The sequence below is a fragment of the Squalius cephalus genome, assembly GCF_949319135.1.
Source record: "Squalius cephalus genome assembly, chromosome: 15".
NCBI lineage: Eukaryota > Metazoa > Chordata > Actinopteri > Cypriniformes > Leuciscidae > Squalius > Squalius cephalus.
This window is the reverse complement of record NC_137136.1, coordinates 22,724,971-22,745,969: the sequence shown is the minus strand read 5'-3', so window position 1 is coordinate 22,745,969 and position 20,999 is coordinate 22,724,971. Positions and strand designations below refer to the sequence as shown.

Sequence of the window (20,999 nt, the reverse complement as noted above, 5' to 3'; positions counted from 1 at the left end):
AGTGCAGAACCAAGGAGACAGACAGGCAGGGAGACGGAGAGAAAGACAGGCAGAGATGGCTTCTTACGAATCGCATTTTAATTTTACAACAAAATCTTTCAAAGAACATCAAATTACAGTACATTCACTGTTTCTTATCACAAGTAGTTATTAGAAAAATAGTTTTAAATCACTATATTTTTTATACAATAACAATGTACATAAGGCCATTTTTGTTAATGCACAATAATTAACACAATTATAAGGCTTTTATAATGTGACCATTCTCTCCTTTACACATTTGGCTGTGAAAATTGTTCTTTTATATGATGTGAAACTGTTGGGAACATTTCCACAATGTGGAATTGTGAAAATGGTGTGATCTGCCAAGGCCAAGGAGGAGAAGCTCTCTCACTCTGTGATAAAGCACCACATTAATGATACCTTATGAAAGAGCAGAAGACGAGGACAGGAAGACCTCAATTACACAGATACTGAGATGAGCTTCAACGGAAGCCCCTCAGGGGCAGTGCACACAACACTGACCTGAGATCAGAGGTTAAAATACTCAAAATATGCAGTGGGAATTAAAATAATTAACTGAAAAAGTAAAATAAAATGATCAAACAGATAGTATTAACTAGCGAAATGTCCCTTAATTTGTTATTTAGCCTTTTTTCTTTCAAATGAAAAGTTCGCCCTCACCCTTATGCCATTCCAAATTTGTATGACTTTCTTTCTTCTGTGGAACAAAAAAGATATATTTTGAAGAATCTTCCCACTGCTCTTTTATAGCTATGAAAAGGAATAAAACAATGCAGGCTAGATATGTAGTATCTAGCTGTAGTATAACTTTAGAAGACTTGCACAAATGTAGCATTGTTAATAGGATTTTTTCATTGGCTTTTGGATTATTGCAGACAATATGCTTTGTGAACAACAAAAGTTTATGATTCTTACATTTCGTACATCAACATTTTGAAGCCTAAATACAATCAGCAGCAATAAAAAGCTAAATTTAGGTTTTAAATGGACTACACCACAGCCACATGACTTCAACTTCACCATCACCAAGCACAAAGCTATTTAAAATCTACAAGGTGGAAAGTTGTAGAGTTAAAATATAGTTTACAAGAGCATGAGTATAGAGTGAGAGCACGAGTGAGGTATATGTTGTAGAATATAATGTGAAAATATCTTGAGCTTGTTTTAACCACAGACCTTATTTCAGACATTTAAAAACAACTTCAGAACGATGGAACTCATTTCTTGGGTTGTATAGAAAGAGCTGCTGGAAAATCTTCAAAAATCTAATTTAGGGTTCTACAAGAAACATAAAATCAATCAGATTTGGAACGACATGAGGTAAACGATTACAGAATTTTTCATTTTTGTGTGAACTGTCTTTTAAGTATTTAAAGAAAGCACTGGATTCTATGGAAATTCATTTCAGTCAGAAGAGACTGAGATTATTTAAAATTATACATTTGCTTCTTTTTATAGGAAACGGTGCCACCTACAGTAAATCAATAAATTGACCAAAATGTAGTGTAAGATGCAGTGTGATCCGACATCCGATACCTCTGTCAGCTTTTAAAGATTTGACCGTGTCAGCCAGGGAAACTCCTAGGAGATAAACACAGTCTCATTATGATATAAACATTAAAGACAACAAAAGTCTACACATGAATAAACTCCACTGAAGTCGATCCTGTTTACTTCTAAATGCTTTTGTAACACTAGAAAGTTTCCATTCATCGTTGGGGAAGCCCTTTGAGTGTCGGTGTGAAAGAGTTTCAGTGTTCCAGCTCGCTATGACACCCAATCCTTCAATACGTCTGCGTGTGGTTGCCAGGATACAACCAGCACAACAAAGAGGGTCACAACTTTCAATAATGGGGCCTCATAACTTTCAAGAATAGAAAGGTCAGATATGTTTACGGTGTGGGTATATGAGAGAGGGAGAGTTATATATATATATAAAAAAATATATATATAGAGGTATATATATATATATTAAAAATATATATATATCGCAGAATGCTCACTGCCATAGGAACACAAAAAAGGCGCCTCTCACTGCAAAAAATGCGTAGGTGTGATCGGGGCCTAGTGTTGAAATTTAAGGTTACACAGGCCTTGTGATGTTATGAACACTTAACAGGCATGCTGTACGTCAAAGGTCCAACAACAACACAACACTACCCAATTGCCAATAACTTAGATTCAGTGTTTTTCCTGTGTAAGAATATACAACTGAGTTGTGTTTTATATAAATTGTTGATTGGTTGACAAACGTTCTAAGCTGTGCAATTATTTTCAGGGAAACGCACGGCTAATGTAGATAGCAACTTAAAAGCTACATGACATTTCTCAGTAGCAAGGTAATAACGGCGCTGTTTTTGAAGCAGATAAACGTACAGTTTCTCTAATAGTAGAGATGCTACTGCTGAACACCGTTGAGACATGCACAGACTCGGGTAATTTATGCTTAATCTCGCTCTCTCTTAAACAACATCAAACTGATCTAATTATTGATAATTGCATTGTAAAGTAAGAGCATAAAAAAAAAAAAAAATGCAAACATTATCGTTTAATACAAGTTTTCCCCAAACCTTCAATCCTTCCAAAATAGGCTTTAGTCGTAATTAATATTTTACGCTTTGTCTAATTCTAATGCTCTATAATGTAACATGTTTGTATTGTATTCTTGCAGTTCTGTAATAAAATAAGGTGATCAGACTCTGAAGAATTGCACATTCACATTCAGTGCGGCTTGCACGCTCCCCTTTAAATCAGGAAATATTTTACCCCTTTTTTATTTGTTTCACAATACTCAATTAATGATTGTAAACTGAGGTGGGTGTCTTTAGAAGAAGTATCTGTTCTGAATTTGACATAAATCACAACAATCCCGTACAATGGGCACAGCCATTAATACAGGTTGCAGCAGAGGTTCCTCCTTTCTCAATGATATTCCAACTGATTTAACTAAAATGTAAGACTGCGTGTGTGTGTGTGTGCAGTACCTGTTGTTTGCGGTCTGAGGCCGGGTCTATAAGTACGTTGATGAGGCTGGGCATCTCTGTGTTTTTCAGACTCTCCTGTAGTGCACTGCGGAGTTCTTCCACCGTTCGAACCAGATACCCACGACCCCTAAACGCAGTCATCACCTGCTCGTACCGTGCCTCTGGTAGCAGGGTCACTGGAGGAGCACTAAAACACACACAGGTCAGTATTATAGCCAGTGTTTGATACCAGCTGAGTTCAGTAGAATTGAAGCCTACTGACAGCTATCTGTTACACTAAATTAAATTCATTTTTAACAATTAACTTATTGACTCTATATTTATTTGTACAATTTACAGGCCCCATGAGATATTAAAATATGCTGTCAAACATTCTGAACACATTTCAGCCATCTATCCAACAAATTTGTATTATCTTCATTCCATCTTAGTCCCGGATAAGTTGGAGTGCTGCACAAATTTTTATGGAAGCTTGTTTCTGCTATGGAATAAAAAGGTAATTGCGACTTTTTTCTAGCAATTGTGAGTTTATATCTTTTTTTCTCAGAACTGTCAAATATAGAGTCATAAAGTCTGAATTGGCAAGATATAAAGTCGCAAAACTTACATTACCATCTATTATCAAAAATGAGAAACAAAACAAGCCATTGAAGCATATCTTCATTTCTAATTTGTAGTTTGTATTAACAATTTTTTTTTTTTTTTTTTGCACTGAAGTGTAGAGACTGTAAATTTATATGATATAATAAAATATTTACTTTCGGTCCACGGATTTCAGTTTCAGGCACCTCTGCTTTAGAAGGAACCCAGAACTTCCCTTAGGCTCAATACTCACATGGTGGTCATGTCTCCCATCTTTTCCATCTCTTTCCATGTTTCTGGATCCACTCCACTGTAGATGCCATTGTTGTTTATTACTATGATGATGATGGGTAGTTTATACCTATTCAGAATTAAAAGTAGTTATAATGAGGCAGAGCAAATAGAACCATTATAAAAGCATGCACACCGCACAAACGTCCTGAAGGTGAAGCTCTATGTCTAAGATAAATAATGATTAGAATGATGCATCATGATGTGTAATTCACCTGCACATGGTCTCCACCTCCATGCCAGAGAAACCGAAAGCGCTGTCTCCCTCTACACACACCACTCTCTGAGCGCTCTCCTGCGTCTGCTCCAAAACTGCTGCGGCAATGGCAAAGCCTGGACCCACCCCCATAGTGCCAAACGTGCCTGCATCTAACCTGTACAAGACATTCAGATTACTGCTCTGGACAACATTACAGTAGAACTCAACATTTAATAGAGCTACCAACACTACGGTACATTCTTTACATTTCCTTCCCAGAAAAAGGCCAAAGCAAATAAGGAGTCTTAAGGAAAACTTATAGGAGTCAATATGTCATACAGCTAAAATGAAAATTGTGTTATTCCTGTGATCTAAACATCACAAAAGTTGTTGTCTCATGATCAAAACATAATAAAAGATGTTTTTTGCGATCAAAATATATATTTTTTTTATATAAACAACAAATTTTCTCATTATCTAAATATAGCAAACGTTTTATGTGTGTGTGGGATCAAAGCAGTGTTTTTCTCATGATTTAAACAACAAAAGTTGTTTATTATGATCCAAACAAATCCGGTTCTCATGATCTAAACATAACAAATGCTGTTTTTGTGATCTAAAATAACAAAAGTTGTTTTCTTATGTTAGTTGTTATCTAAACTTTAGTTGTTTTTGTGATCTAATCAACAAACGTTCTCATTATCTAAAAATGACATTTTTTCTTAACGTAAACATAAATGTTTTTTTTGTGATCTAAACATAACAAAAGTTATTTTCTCATGATGCACACATAACACAAGTTTTCACGTAATAAGTAATCTAAAAAACAACAAAAGTGGTTTTCCTTTAACCACAACATAAAAGGTAGCTTTCTTGTGATCTCAACTTTCTCACAGCAGAAAAAAATCTGAATGTCGTCCTCCATCTCTCATCACACACACACCATTTGAAATGTCACATCAGAGCTAGCTTAAAATTTGCCATGGTCATGACAATCAGAGCACATCATTTTTTCTGTCCCCTGTTTATGAATGTTAACATTTTAATTCGTCAAGAATGATTCACTGTTCAAGTTGAACCAATCCCAGGTCTGGATCTGGACAGCTGAACAGCGAATTCTGATCTAGGGATAAAAAAGGGAGAGTATCATCTTTTGTCACCTGTGTCGCGGGAGGTAATTGAGCAGCATGGTACGGCCGATGTCCATCGTGTTCGCTCCCTCGCTCACTATGATGCAGTCTTTGGGCAGGAGCTCAGAAATGTGGTGGAACGCTGTGTAGTAGTTCATGGGCAGAGTGGACTGGAGAGCAAGAGTCTGTGGGACACAATGGTTCATCTAATTCTAAAAATGCTAAATTCACAGTTGACATGTTTAAAGAAAGCAAGCTCACACAAGCTCACCTTTGATATCTGAGCATTGGCAGTCATTTTGTCCCTCAGTGTCGCCCACCATTGTGAATCAGAAGGAAATCTCCAGGACTCTGACCGTACAGTATCCAACAGCTTTAAACCAAGTAAAAAAAGAGATTTAAGGGGCCATTTCATGGAAAACATGATTTTCCATAAGTTTTCCACCCTATTAAACTGCAAAATGAGCACATTAACATATAGCCATCCATTTATACCTATCAACACTGATTCCAAATTCTGTAACAGTGGACAAACTGTTCCTCATTTCACAGGCAAAGACGTAAGCCAATAAAAACAGAAGTCATTGATGTAGAAAAGCCTTAAGTTAAAGGTATAGAAAAACTGCCATTTTAATAGAGAAAATAAATTAAATGATGCATTTTTGCTAAAAACATTTGTGAAACATTATAAGTCGAACTAAAAGGAAATAAATGCTACAACACATACTGTATTTCATAGGGATATTGGGAATCTATAGAACAAATACTCTTAGAAAAAATTACCATTTAAAAAGGTTCTAATATGTAACACTTTAGGTACTAATATGGTACAAATGTGTACCTTTTGAAAGGGTACCACCTCAGTGACAGCTTTTGTGCCTTTTTTTCTGAGAGTGTAGATTGTCATGATGCAGATACCAAAAAACATTGCATTTATGTAAGATAACTCAGGTGATACTGTGATTTACCTGGCTGACCACAGCCCGTATGTCTCCAAGCAGAGCAGATGCGGCTCTCACATTATTACTCAACTCCTCCGCACATAGATCCACCTAAACAAATTCACAATAAACTGAAGATCATTTAGTCATTTTAAAGACTCCCTGTTGTACAAGTTTTTAATGTTGTTTATATATTTATATGTGGTGTTTTTAATATGCTTTAAGATGTTCGAAGCGTTACTAAAGATGCTGGTTTCTAGAAGGCAACTGTCTGACTCTAAATAGCGAACGGGAACGTGGTTTGTGTAACATTAGCAACACATTATTAGCTGTTTTATAATGTAGTCAAGCCAAAGGCTAATGATATAAATTACTGTTATGTGTCCGACGTTGTAGAGAACGGTACATAAAATGCATTACCATTCTGATACATCGCCTTGTAGACAACCCTGTATAATTTGTTCTCATGAATCAGTTTCTGGTTCAAACATGGCTGAATTAAACCAGTATTTCCACTTGCTATTGTGTAGCGTTTACTACAGTTGACAGAATGGATCAGGGAGTTCCGCTTATACAAAATGAAGCAAGGGTATAGAGTTACATTCAAGCTATTTTAAAGGGATCGTTCAGCCCAAAAAGTGAATTCTGTCATTAATTACTCACCATCAAGTCGTTCCAAACCTGTGAGACATTCGTTCATCTTCGGAACACAAATTAAGATCTTTTTAATCAAATCTGACAGCATTGACAGCCTACACAACTACCACTTCCAAGCCCCAGAAAGGTAGTAAAGACATCATTAAAGTAATCCATGTGACTCCATTGGTTTAGCCTCAATTTCATGAAGCAATGCGAGTACTGTTTGCTAAAAAATGTACCTCTTTATTCACAAAATATTAATCTCCAACGAACGAGAGCACCAGAACGTATGCATGTTGTTTTGACGCGAGAGCAGATGTTTATGCGTGAATGGGCGTTGGAGATTAATAATGGTGGTATTAATAAAAGTGGTAAATTATGTATTTTTTTAGTAAACAGTACACGCATTGCTTCATAAAATTGAGGTTAAACCACTGGAGTCACATGGATTACCTTAATAATGTCTTTACCACCTTTCTGGGGCTTGAAAGTGGTAGTTACTGTACGTAGATTGTCAAGATAAACAAATGTCTTACGGGTTTAGAACGACATGAGGATGAGTGATTAATGACATAATTTTCATTTTTGGGTGAACCAACTAACCCTTTAAGGCATGACAAAATTATTTTCACAGGAAAAAAAAAAACATTTAAATATGTCATTATCAAAGACAAGTTTTAAGGGATAAAATTATTGACTGCACTGCAGGTGGACTTTAAAGTCTTTACACTGATGTTGCAGCAACTTACTGAGTGTCCAGGTTGCAACTAACCTGAATGATCTTCACATGAGGACTGAATCTTGGTGGAAAACCAAAGTGCAGGATCCAGTTGAGTCTGGCACCCAGCAACACTACAACATCAGCCTGCAATAGAGCTCTAGAACAGAGAGAGATGGGCATCACATCACATCGGTCGGTTCCATTAAAAAGAGATTTTGTAAAGATCATTTAGACACATTCACACACACACCTGGATCTGGCTGCAGCAACACAGTTGGAGTGGTCATCCGGCAGTACTCCTTTCCCCATAGGTGTGGGAAGGAAGGGGATTCCAGTGACCTCCACCAGCTCCCTGATCTCCTTCTCCGCCCTGGCATACGCCGCACCTGCGCCAGATCACAGCTCAACACGGCATGCCTTGAAGATGCTCAAACATCTGGCTCATTCAGTTCTATTCTGTTCACCTTTGCCCACGATGATCAGAGGCCTCTGAGCCGCTTTGAGGAGCCTGACAGCCTGTGTGATCTCCCTGCTGTCAGCCTGACTCACAGGAGGAGCAGGACAACAGGAAACAAACCTAAAGAAAAATGAAGAACGTGTATACAAGCAATGCAATTGTGCATATTTCAAGATGCAAAAGAAAAAACATCAATAAGTGATCATCACATCATAAACTTACAGTTAGTCCCCATTGCTATGATTAATCTTCAAGTCTACTTAAAGCTCACCTGACACTGGTCCGGTCTATTTTGGCGTTCACCATGTCTCCAGCTATGTCTATGTAACAAGCTCCTGGGCGGCCATAAATGCTGCTCCGTACAGCCTAAAAAACACAAACAGAACATTGTAAATTGTATATTTCACCTAACATTAGGAGCATTTAATTTCAGGAACACATTAAATCTTTGACAAACAGGGCAGTGCTAAAAACGCAAATTTCAAAAATGTATATCTGCTAAAATGTATATAAACTTTTTTGTTATATCATATAGATGGCCTCAAAGCTGACAGGCATGGACTACAAGCCACAAAACTTGAATTTTTGATTTCATGGGGTCTTAAAACACAATTTACTTTTTCAACTACAGCTGGTATCATCTCAAGGCTGCTTGGTCGAGCAGAAAACTTGCTATACAGACGACAAGCTTCAACCTGATGAGAAACAAGAAAAAGACTATCACAGGTTAAAGAGACACAAGAAAATAAATACAAATGATATGTTAAGCACATAGAAATATATGAGATGAATCACTAAATATTTGAATCTACTGATTGAACATGTTTCATTTATCAGTCACCAAATGCTGTTTATTTGTTGCTTAATGTATCTGGGGCCGTATTCACAAAGCATTTTATCTTACCACTAGGAGTACTCCTAAATCGCACTAAAAGATTTTAGCTAGGAGTTTTCTCTTAAAAGTTATTCACAACGCCTTTCAGACCTACTCTTAGTAAAGAAAAATGACAACTCCTAAACTAAGAGTGAGTCTTCGTTGCTATGGATGACGTCATTACTCATGCACGAGCTTGACTGAAGTGACCACCTTGATTGGCTGATGATTGTAACGCGGGAATGATTCCAAACACCTCCCCTACGATGATGAGTGACAGGTGACAGGTCTGAGAATGCGTGCGCTACACAAGTAGTGCGAAGGACGGAAGATGATGAATAACTGAATACAGATGTGGCCGTTAAAAATGCGCGTCTCAGAGAAAAGAATGCCACAAGCACTTCCGAAATTCTGCGGGATCGTGCAGAAGGGGGATTAGGTGTTGGACGCAGGAAATACTAAAACCTGTAGATGGCAGTAGTGTTTCATGTGGCCATACTGAGTTGACGAAGTATGACGAATACAATGTTTTCTTTTGCCAGTTACATAAACAGTCACATATTCTTCATAAAAATCCGACTCAAACGCGCATCATTTGTCTTATTTTTTTTTTCCTGTGTACTTACAGTAGAAGAGACGTGATGTAGGCTATGATAACTGAGTCTTATAACACAATAATTTGCGAAGACCTTTAAAGAGACCGAGATCATTTGCGCAATATCATTATCTAATTTTACATTTAGTTCATTTTTGCATCTTAACGTTTTAAATAGTTTTAACATGGTTGTAATGCGCTTTTCTGCATTACACACAGTACTTTTTATACTATCATGTTTCCCTTATAGGCGTCGATTTCGGTGGGGACGGTGGGTACGCACCCACCAGATTTCGTCATGAGTCATTTTGTACCCACCACTTTTAACTTCAGTCCATATTAATTTGACTTTTGGTTCGATTTTTTTTTTTACCGTTTTCAGTGGTTATGAGGAGCTTAATTAATTTAACCTGAGATGTGCGTTATATCGCTTTTTGATCATTCTTTGTGTTGTCGAATTTTGACACAGTTTCATTATTTGTTCATAATAATTTGATTCATAATTATGTCATTTTTTTCTAAAAGTAAAAAAAACAAAGTTTTTTCTAAAAGCAATATTCTAAAGAGATACAAAGACATTGTACGTGTACCCACCAGATTTCGTCATGAGTCATTTTGTACCCACCACTTTTAACTTCCGTTGACCGTTTTCAGTGGTTATGAGGAGCAATATGAGAGAAAAATTTTGTAATCATTGTCTGACACAACAAAAAAATATATAATATTCATTTTATTTTAATTTTCGTGTTCGCATTTATGAGGGAAAAAACAACGTGTCAGTTTACGGTTATGGACGTGAGCGCTCTAAAAGCGGCAATAAAAGTCTGCTTTAAAACTTTCACAGAGACCTCAAACAGAACAGCTGCCTTTCTTTAAATTGAATTTCGTTTTGTATTAATTATATCTTAATTTTAATCAATGTTTCGTGAACCAATTGCCTGGATTTAAGAAGTAAATATAGCAGACAATCACGACATTGGAGGCGCCGGGCGATATCTCATAAATGAACCGAAACTCAGCGTGTAATGCACATTCACATTTACAGTGTATTTAGACACATTTAGACGCATTCATAATCATTACTTTTACCGGTTCTTTGTGGCAAGCTTTATGCGTGCGGTCGTGCGCTTGAGTGCGGCTATATTACGTAAACGCTCATGATCCATAAGTAGGCTAATTAAATTAATATAAAGGGGCGATTTGTCCACGAATTACTTAAATGAACAACTAGCCTAGTATACTAGTCGACTACAAAAAAAAAAAAACTTTTAGTCGAAAGCAGCCCGTATTCCACATATTTTCGAACCAGGCAACAGGACATCTGTGTTGAGCGAGGCCGTGGACCCTGAGCGGAATGAACGAGCGGAGCGGAATATTCAGAAATGCGCTCTCCACTCACGAGCTCTGATCGGAACAAACCCGAACCTCACTGTCTGCTGAACTTGCAGAATCATCAAAATATAATATTTTCTAAAGAAGAATTTTAAAACTTTATTGGTGGTAGTTGAGAAGAATTCCTCTTTCCATATCTAAATCATTTCGAGTGCAATATAAATGTATCATATTGTTATTCTTATTATATAAGAATAATACGTATTTTTTACAACATTTTTAACATATAGAGAATACAAGTTTAGCGTGTTGTGTGTATTTCCTAATTATAAGCTTTTGGTGAAATTGCAACAAAACTAAAAGAGTAAAAGTGCATAAAAACATAAAAACATGGCGTCGTCTCAAGAAATATCTGCGTACACACTAAACCACTGAAACCGACTCAAAACGATGTAGCCTAGTATACATACCAGACCAGGCACTGCAATTCTGCCACAGACATACACTAAAAACGGAGAACACTTAAAGCATGCGCATAAACCTTGCGCGCTATACAACAATAATATTAGGCACAGTAGCTTCTTTTTTTTCTTTTCTTTTTTTATCAAGAACTTTGTTGAACAATATGAACAACCATAAATGGTCTGGTACAAAATATGAGTCACGATATTCGATAGTTAACGGATGCATAAAGCTTGCCACAAAGAACTGACAAAAGTAATCATGTGTCAAATATAGCAAGGAGACATTTTAATTGTTTACTAATCAACTAGTGTTTTATGTGTCAGTCAAAGATGTTGACAATGCTGACTCGTCATCTTCGCAGATATTGTGAACGTGCCTATAGAGAGAAATGCACACTTACAAAAGAGAGTTGTCTGTTTCTTTTCGTTTTGAATTGTTTTGTTTAAAAGTGGACATTTCAAGCTTTCTAGATACATTTCTGAGTTTCGGTTCATTTATGAGACGAGCTCAGTTCACGAGCAATGCAAGTTATATCGCGCCGGTGCCTCCATTTCCTGATTAAATCGTCTTAAATGCGTCTCCGTGTGGACAGAAACCAATGTAATCTTCCTGATTTAATCACGTAAAACACAAGTCTAAACACAAGCACCACTCTTCTGAATGATGGTAACCACAAACCTCCAAGAGTTTGTAAACCAATTGTTTGTAAAACATATTTAATATTTACAAATTCAAAAAAAAAAAAAAAAAAAAATGTTTTACAGTGTATAAATAAAACGACATGAAGAAAGTTATTTCCAAAATGTAATTAATTGCACAGTCTTTGTTTTAGCTGCTTGTTTTAGCTGCTACCAATTGCACAGAGTCAAGAAATTACAACCACCCACCCCCCAGGTCTGCCGATTCAACCCCCAATGCTAATCGATCTCCTCTCAGGGAATCAAAAGAAAACCGGTTTTTCCAGTTTTCACCAGCGTGTGGGCGGGGTTTTAATCCCTTGCAGTTCCTTTGTTTAAATGCTATTTAAGCAAATATACTATACATACGCTTTAAGTTATTTCAAATTAATGTTTATAGCTTAATTTGTTGATATCGCGTAACTTAATTTGACATATGTTGATATAACCAACTGACATTGTAGATTCCATTGCATGCCAGGAAGAGGCTTATGCTTTGTTTTAAGTAATGAGCATTTACTATAATATAGCCGCACTCAAGCGCACGACCGCACGCATAAAGCTTGCCACAAAGAACCGGTAAAAGTAATGATTATGAATGCGTCTAAATGTGTCTAAATACACTGTAAATGTGAATGTGCATTACACGCTGAGTTTCGGTTCATTTATGAGATATCGCCGGCGCCGGTGTCGTGATTGTCTGCTATATTTACTTCTTAAATCCAGGCAATTGGTTCACGAAACATTGATTAAAATTAAGACATAATTAATACAAAACGAAATTCGATTTAAAGAAAGGCAGCTGTTCTGTTTAAGGTCTCTGTGAAAGTTTTAAAGCAGACTTTTATTGCCGCTTTTAGAGCGCTCACGTCCATAACCGTAAACTGACACGTTGTTTTTTCCCTCATAAATGCGAACACGAAAATTAAAATAAAATGAATATTATAATTTTTTTTTGTTGTGTCAGACAATGATTACAAAAATTTTCTCTCATATTGCTCCTCATAACCACTGAAAACGGTCAACGGAAGTTAAAAGTGGTGGGTACAAAATGACTCATGGCGAAATCTGGTGGGTACACGTACACTGTCTTTGTATCTCTTTAGAATATTGCTTTTAGAAAAACTTTTAGTTTTTTTACTTTTACTTTTAGAAAAAAACGACATAATTATGAATCAAATTATTATGAACAAGTAATGAAACTGTGTCAAAATTCGACAACACAAATAATGATCAAAAAGCGATATAACGCACATCTCAGATTAAATTAATTATATAAAAAACAGGGAACATTTTGTAAAAGCAAAACTGAACAAAATGCATACTTAAAATAATTGTATTAGGCTATGTGCTACCGAATATTTAATACCACTTCCCCATAATGTTGTAATTATTTTTTTAAAACAACATCTGTCAAACTGTCAATCAGATACCTCTTATCTGGTCATTTTTATTTTATTTTAGAAGTCATAACTGTTGATCACCCTTTGTATGGAATTTGTGAATATGAATATTTAGAAGATTTACAAACTGTCGGCAAGACCTCAAACCAACCCCGGACATTCTGAGACTAACGTGGAAAAATCTTTATGCTTAATGCATTAAGACAGTTCAATTAAAATATTTATTAATAATGTAATGGCAAATCAGATGCGCCCAAAATATAAATGCTACGCGTTGAGCTGCAACATTACCTCACAAGAAATATCTGCACAAGAACAATCACACAAGAAATATTTTCACGAATTAAGAATCTGGGTAAGTCGCATTATTTAATTGCATTATGTTAGGATGATTTTGTGTATATATATAAAAAATACTGCTGGGTTTTTACAGGCAGAGTCACGTGTATTATGCTCACACTAAATTCTCTGTTGCACTTATATAAATGCGCATTGCATGCACAATCATCTTAATAGTTGTACAAAAAAGTTATGCGCTACTGGCAAGAACGTCACTTTGCTGTTTTAATAAAAGCAATGTTAAATATTCTGCATGCACTCATCTCCTGGAAACCACAGCAATGACAAAGCATATAAAAATTCGTAAACGTTGTCCAATACCCCTTCTTGTCTTAATGAACCTTTTGCATTTACAAATATTTTCAAATGTCTGTATAATACAGTAGCCTACTGTAAATATTTGTGTCTATTACTATTTATAATTTATATTTTATTGTGGATGTTTTCTCACAATCGTGACGTAATGAAGTAAAAGAAAAAATCTAACGTAAAGTTGTTTTTTATGCGCCACCTGGTGGATATTCTGTGAAGCGAAACACATTGAGGGAATTTGTAAGTAGCGCCCCCCGAAAGCACTTGCAGAATTCTGCGAGACTCTACGAGACGAATTGCCGAATGCCGCGGGAGAAAACGCGCGTTTTTAAAGGCCAGATCTGTGTAAATAGCCTAAATGAATAAAGAGTAAGGCAAAACAAATAGCCTAGTAGCCTAATGAAACATGTGGATTGATGCAATATCTTTGCAACATTATTGAATTAATCTGTCACTATATGCCTCTGCCTACGTTTGCAAAGAGAAGAACATTTTAATTTGATTCACAATGAAACGTTACAAATAGTTTACATGCAATGAGTAGCCTAGATTTGGTTGTTGTTGGTGGCGTTATTGCATCCCTAGTTATGCCTACAATGCAGAATTGTTCCCTCGCGATTGGAAGCTCCTGTAGCCGCCGCATACGCATTTCAAAACATCGCAAAATGAAATGCCACAAAAAGCGGTTTGTGAATAGGTCTTAGTGAGTTAGGAGTCCTCTCGACTTCTTTTAAGCTGTCCCAGGCTTAGCTGCTACTTTTAGGGCTAAAATGCTTCGTGAATTACTCTTAGTAAAAAAAATGAGGAGTCCTAAAGTTACGAGTGACACACCCATTATTTTTAGGAGTTGCTCCTAAATTCGCAAGTTAGGAGCTACTTTTAGCCTTAAAATTCTTTGTGAATACGGCCCCAGATCAGTAAAACTGATACCAGAGATACCAGAGGCTATTTTGTACTAAAGCCAAACATTTCCTATCGACCTTACTTGAGGGAACTCCTGAAATGCTCCTGTGGTTTCTTGGTTCCTATCAGATGAGCCACCAATGACAATGACAGGCCTGTGATTTCAAACAAGAGAAGAAAAGTAAAAAAATGGCCCATTTGAGGTCAATTCCCTTTCATTTTAAGTGAATTCAGCAGTGTGGGAGTTCGCTACCAGCAGTTCGTGTTAGCATTGGCCATTCCTCCGAGAGCATGAATCAGCCCAGGTCCAGACACCACCAGACACACAGCTGGCCTAAGGAAAGGAAATTATATTTCAGCAAAACAGCATAAGAAAAAACAAGTAAAAAAAAATGAAATGACATATTCATACCATCCTGTCAAATACCCGATAGCAGACGCAGCATAGCAGGCCTGTTAGGAGAGAGAAGATGGAAACACACACCCAAACGGTCTTCACTGTAATGAAAGCAGGACACATTTGAAATGAAAGTGGAAAGAGAGACTGTCTTACTGCTTGTTCGTTGCGCATGCCCACGTACTTGATGCCCGCTGCTTGGGCGGCCATGGCCACCTCGATGATGGGCACGCCAACGATGCCAAACATGTACTCCACATTCTGCAGATGGAGTTAAATATAAGAAAAGACATACATAATATACATACTAATATGTTAAATACTCGTTTTAATATTAAAAGTATTTCTAGTAATCCAAGCCACAATAAAAGAAGCAGTACATTTAGGCCAGGGGTTTTCACTGTGGAAAAGTTTAGAGAACAACAGTGTACATTTTAAAATAAAATAAAAATAAATAATAAAAATAAGATTATATGAACAAACAAACAACTAACTAACTAACCTACCTTGATTAAAATATCAAATATTAAAATAAATAAAATTTGATTTAAATAAATACATAAGCATATACATTTGATTCATATATATATATAAATTAATAAAAATAATTAACAAAAGTAATTGATTAAAATTAAAGAAAAAATTATAATAAATCTGATTAAAATGAACTGATTTAACTAAATAAGTAAATAAAACGGATTTAAAAGAATAAATGCTACATCTAACACACCTCATGATCTTTTTTTTATTAAATTGTTTTAATATTTAATTAATATTTCACAGTATTAATGGGGCGTTCTATTCTATACATGAAAATATATATCTGCCTTTTAATTTTTAGGATGGGGGTCTGTGACATCTAAAAGTATGAAGCCCCTGATTCAGGCTACATATTTAGTCAAGTTGTTAGAGATTTTTTTTTTTTTTATCTAATAATTTTTTGACCATAATGTGAAACACACACAATTTGTCATCTCCATGCCCTATTTAGTGTTTTGGATCACACATTTATTGACAGCTCTATTGCGCATGCGCGGAACCTTTGACACACTGTCCAAGTTCAATAGCACAGCAGGCAATTCTTTGCACGCATATTGCAATGGAAAAACAACAACTCTGCAAATAAAATACACGTTAATGACTTGGTTTTGACAAAGGTTTTGATTAGATAGCCTACTTAGATTATTTAATTTAAATATACAGGAGAAACTTAGAGAAAACACATCCGGCAACACAACACAGACCTGAGATTTGAGCGCCTCAGCGATCAACTGAGCTCCAGTAACTTCATCCATAATCAACTTCACAACAGACTCATTTCACTCATATAACGTTACAGATATCAAGATATCAAACTGCTCTTCTGTCCTGCTGCTCTTCTTCTGTGGTTTGTGTTGTGTAGTTGCAATAAAATGAAAGCGCATGTCTCCACCTACTGGATAACCCGGACGTGTCACTCTCACATTGTGACAAAGGCTGGTCTCCTGTCTCGTTTTTATGGATCCTGTAGTTAGAAGATGAAGTAAGTGTGTGTGTGTGTGTGTGTGTGTGTGTGTGTGTGTGTGTGTGTGTGTGTGTGTGTGTGTGTGTGTGTGTATGTGTGTGTGTGTGTGTGTGTGTGTGTGTGTTAAGAGAAGCAACAACATAGTTACATTTGGTTAAATGGTAATTGTAACTCATTTAGCTTTCTTTCAAATTTTACTCATCAATATGAAATTTCAACTGAAAATCATTCCTGAGAGTATTAGAAACCTTCTAGATTGTGTTCATTACACTTAATTAAAACTTACATCTTTCAATATTCAGAGTAATCCTCAATATTTAATAAAAATGAATATATAATATAATTATGTTGAGAATCTGCACTCCTGAACAAAATCTCATATTCCACAGTTGCTATTTTCATTCCACTGTTTCCATTCTCATACTAGGAAGATTTAAATGATAATTTTAAGAGAACAACACATTACTACTAACATAAGTCTTTATTATAAACACAGTATATGACATGCTTTGCTTTTATCAACTAGTTTGTAACTTTTTAAAACATTTATAACATAAAAAATATTTAATTGATCAGTAGTATATGAGAAATGAAACCGGTAGCGAAGATTGGTTTAGCAAGAGTTCAAATTTTACTGTGCAAAACATCATTACAGGCATAATGACTTGAACAATTCTCAAACTATAAGACCTAATGATTTACATGATAGACATTGAGAAACTAAAAATGAAATCTTCAGGCTAAACATCATAAATGTCATTGTGAAGAAAGAGGCTGTACTTGTCGTAACCAGTATTTTCCATATTGCTGTTTTTGTTGACCTTCACATCTGTTTTCCTGCCCATCGCTTGAGCTTCGCTCTCTCTGCCTTCAAGATACGACTGCAGGATCCGGAAAAACTGACAACATATTACGGGAACATGAATTTAAAATGCAGAAAATGTCATTTAAATATTTTTACAAGAATAAATGAAGCTAAAAAAAAAAGGTCTGACTGTAATAATAATACAAATAAATAATAATACACATATTATACAGATATGTCCATAAGGACACTCTTAGAAAAAAAGGTTGTATGTATATAACCTTAAAGGTTTATATCCCTTTAAACATGAAAGTATTATTTAATAATTTAAGACATTTCTCCTATGGCATAAAGGGTTCTTTAAAATGTAGTCAATTTTTGTAAACCGGTAAAGCTGTAAAAGTGACCAATGTGAACAGATGTGAATTATATCCCTTTGCAATAAAAACCGAAATAAAAAAAAAATATAAAAAAAATTGTTTTGAGTAAACAGAACCGGAGTGTCGCATGAATTCTGGTTGAAAAACGTCATTTTTATAGGAATAAAAAAATTCACATATAACTCCCACATTTGCAGCAAGAGTCTTTGCGTGAAGGATGAAGAACAGAGCAGTTTGACTCACCAGGGTCCTGGTCTGTGGGTTGCTCAGAGACTTCCACTCTTCATGTGAGAGGTCCGACTCCACAGAGATCATCAGTAGTGTCATCAGAGCCAACACTTTCAACCTAGATGCAAAACACAACAGACAGAGACATTACAATCCCAGCATGAAACCACATCTTCAACATCTAACCAAAAGAACTCACATGTTTGCAGTGCCCGTGAATGCAGTTTGCTGTTAGCTTGCCTCTGTTGCTCAAAAGCGCACTGACCTTGCTTTTATACACAGCCATACATGAACAATTCGCACCTTCTGGCAAATTGGCATTTCTTTTTTACTCAAAGAAAATCTGGATGGACCTTGAGTGCCATAATTGATGTAATTAACTTACCTTACAGCGTCATCATGGCTCCCTTAGAGACATACAACTCAGAATAGCCTCTTATAATTATGGTATTTATGGGTTTAACCTTTAAAGGGGCATGACGAATGTAAAAGACTACCGGACATATGAATGAAATCGAAATAATGGGAAATATTTTAATGAATATGGTTGAGGACGAATGTCGACAACCAATTATTATTTTACGCTAATAACCAGTGGTGTGAAGGCTCAAAGGAAGACTTCAGTTCTGGAAGCAATTTTTGAGTTTTATATTCCACTGAGAATGATTATAAAACAGCTGGAGTAACTTCTAGTTCTTTTATTTAAAAAAAATAAATTCTGCTGCTGTTTCCTGGATAAGCAATATGTGCTGTTCTGCTTCTCTATGGGTCTTTATATTTCTTTATCAGATTTTTCCACATACCGGACACCATCACAACCCTGGTGAAGTCGTACTTTCAGGATCTGCAGTTCTGCTTCACCACCTCAGAGTTCACCACCTCATGGCAGTGCTTGAATGTAGGTATAATGGCGGGATGTACCATTTCTCCGTTGGCATTTATAATGGCAATGGAGGTTATCATCAGATCCTCAAAATGGGTTGCTGGTGGACAGCGAGTCGACTCTGGTTTCCGCCTCCCTCCACTCAGAGCCTACATGGACGACATTACAACATTGACCACCACTGTTCCATGCACCAGGAGACTGCTCAGAAAACTCGAGGAGAACATCAGCTGGGCCCGTATGAAGATTAAACCATCCAAGTCACGCAGCATCTCGATTGTGAAGGGAGTACTCTCTGACCTGAAATTCTTCATCGGAGATGACCAAATCCCAACAGTGTCTGAACAGCCAGTAAAAAGCCTTGGAAGGTGGTATGATGCAAGCCTGAAGGACAAAGACCAGGTGCAACAGCTGCGCAAAGACATCAGTAGTAGCCTACAGTCCATCGACAACACCCAGCTACCTGGAAAGTTAAAGGCCTGGTGTCTGCAGTTTGGTCTCCTACCCCGGGTGTTGTGGCCCCTAGTAGTGTATGAGGTTCCAATCTCAATAGTGGAGAAGATGGAAAGAGGAGTCACAGGCTACTTAAAGAAGTGGCTCGGAGTTCCACGATGCCTTACCACCATAGGCCTCTATGGAGATGGTGTCCTCAAGCTGCCCCTCACCAGTCTAACAGAGGAATTCAAGTGTGCAAAAACCAGGCTCCAGATGACACTGAATAAATCTCGAGACCCAGTGGTGAGCAACAACGCACCGACCTTGGCAACTGGGCGCAAATGGAGGCCAGGAAAAGCAGTCCAGGAGGCAACAGCAGCCCTCAGACATGCTGACATTGTGGGTCATGTTCAGCAAGGGAGAGGAGGCCTTGGGCTAACTAGCCGTGCTGTTTGGAGTAAGGCCACTGCACCAGAGCGGCGGAAGATGGTAGTGCAGGAAGTACGCCATCAGGAGGAGGCTGCAAGGTGGGCCAAGGCAGTCTCTCTTGCCAAACAGGGATAGTGGACTCGATGGGACAGTGTGGAGAAGAGGAAGATCAGCTGGAAGGATCTGTGGGCCATGGAAGCGAGGCGGTTGAGCTTTTCCATCAGAGCAACATATGACGTCCTTCCAACACCAGTTAATCTTCACCAATGGTATGGTGAAGATCCGGACTGTGCCCTCTGTTCCATGCCAGCCAACCTCAGACACATTCTCACAGGGTGTAAAACAAGCTTCACCCAAGGACGCTACACTTGGCGTCACAACCAAGTCCTAAAAAATCTTGCGTCCACCCTGGAGGACAAGCGAGCTGCCACCAACTCCCTACCACCCCCAGCAGCATCACACCCCTTACGGACAACTTTTGTCCGCGAAGGGGCAAAACCACCGAAGAGCAGCTCTACACCATCAGAGCGAGACCAGCTGCGCTTGGCCCGCGACTGGAAAATGCTAGCTGACATTGGTCGGCAACTTGTGTTTCCTCCGGAGATCGCAACCACCACCCTAAGACCTGACATGGTGCTCTGGTCCCGTTCGCTCAAGAAGGTCTTCATTATTGAGCTCACAGTACCCTGGGAGGACTCAGCAGATGAGGCTTATGAGCGAAAACATCTGCGCTATGCCGATCTAGCTACCAAAGCACGGCATCATGGCTGGAACACAGAAGTCCGACCAGTGGAGGTGGGCTGCAGAGGTTTTGTGGCAACATCTACAACCAGACTGCTTAGAGACCTGGGAATTAAGGGCCAGAGCCAGCGTTCGGCAATCAGAGCTGTATCGGAGGCGGCAGAAGGCAGCAGTCAGTGGCTCTGGATGAAGAGGAAAGACCCCAGCTGGGCCCTGAAATGAGAGGGCCAGGAGGTATGCGGTCAACAATGCTTGACTCAGGGAGGAGGACGCCCCTGCCATGCATAGTCCCATGGGATGTTGGCTATCAACAACAAGGCAACTCCTAT

At 37.5% G+C, this 20,999-nt stretch overlaps 2 protein-coding genes across 3 annotated transcripts; both read right to left on the bottom strand.

The window, feature by feature from the left end:
• Positions 1-62: 62 nt before the first annotated feature.
• On the bottom strand, positions 63-16,665 carry hacl1 (2-hydroxyacyl-CoA lyase 1). Of its 2 annotated transcripts, XM_079895041.1 has the most exons (18): positions 16,510-16,665; positions 15,422-15,526; positions 15,281-15,321; positions 15,122-15,202; positions 14,951-15,023; positions 8,586-8,663; positions 8,240-8,334; positions 7,976-8,088; positions 7,762-7,897; positions 7,563-7,668; positions 6,179-6,262; positions 5,482-5,583; positions 5,241-5,395; positions 4,097-4,255; positions 3,844-3,951; positions 3,009-3,195; positions 1,561-1,605; positions 63-1,302 (listed from the first exon to the last, which is right to left on the bottom strand). In XM_079895041.1, the coding sequence occupies exons 1-17, from the start codon at positions 16,558-16,560 to the stop codon at positions 1,573-1,575; spliced, it is 1,707 nt and encodes a 568-aa protein (XP_079751167.1). In that variant the 5' UTR covers positions 16,561-16,665; the 3' UTR covers positions 63-1,302; positions 1,561-1,572. The 2 variants fall into 2 exon arrangements, with proteins under 2 accessions (XP_079751167.1, XP_079751166.1); XM_079895040.1 differs by having other exon boundaries at positions 63-1,605.
• Positions 16,666-17,383: 718 nt separating this feature from the next.
• Positions 17,384-18,479, bottom strand: c16h2orf66 (chromosome 16 C2orf66 homolog). Its single transcript, XM_079895859.1, has 3 exons — positions 18,382-18,479; positions 18,198-18,300; positions 17,384-17,668 (listed from the first exon to the last, which is right to left on the bottom strand). Coding segments are annotated over exons 1-3 (264 nt in total). The 5' UTR covers positions 18,384-18,479; the 3' UTR covers positions 17,384-17,509.
• Positions 18,480-20,999: the final 2,520 nt, after the last annotated feature.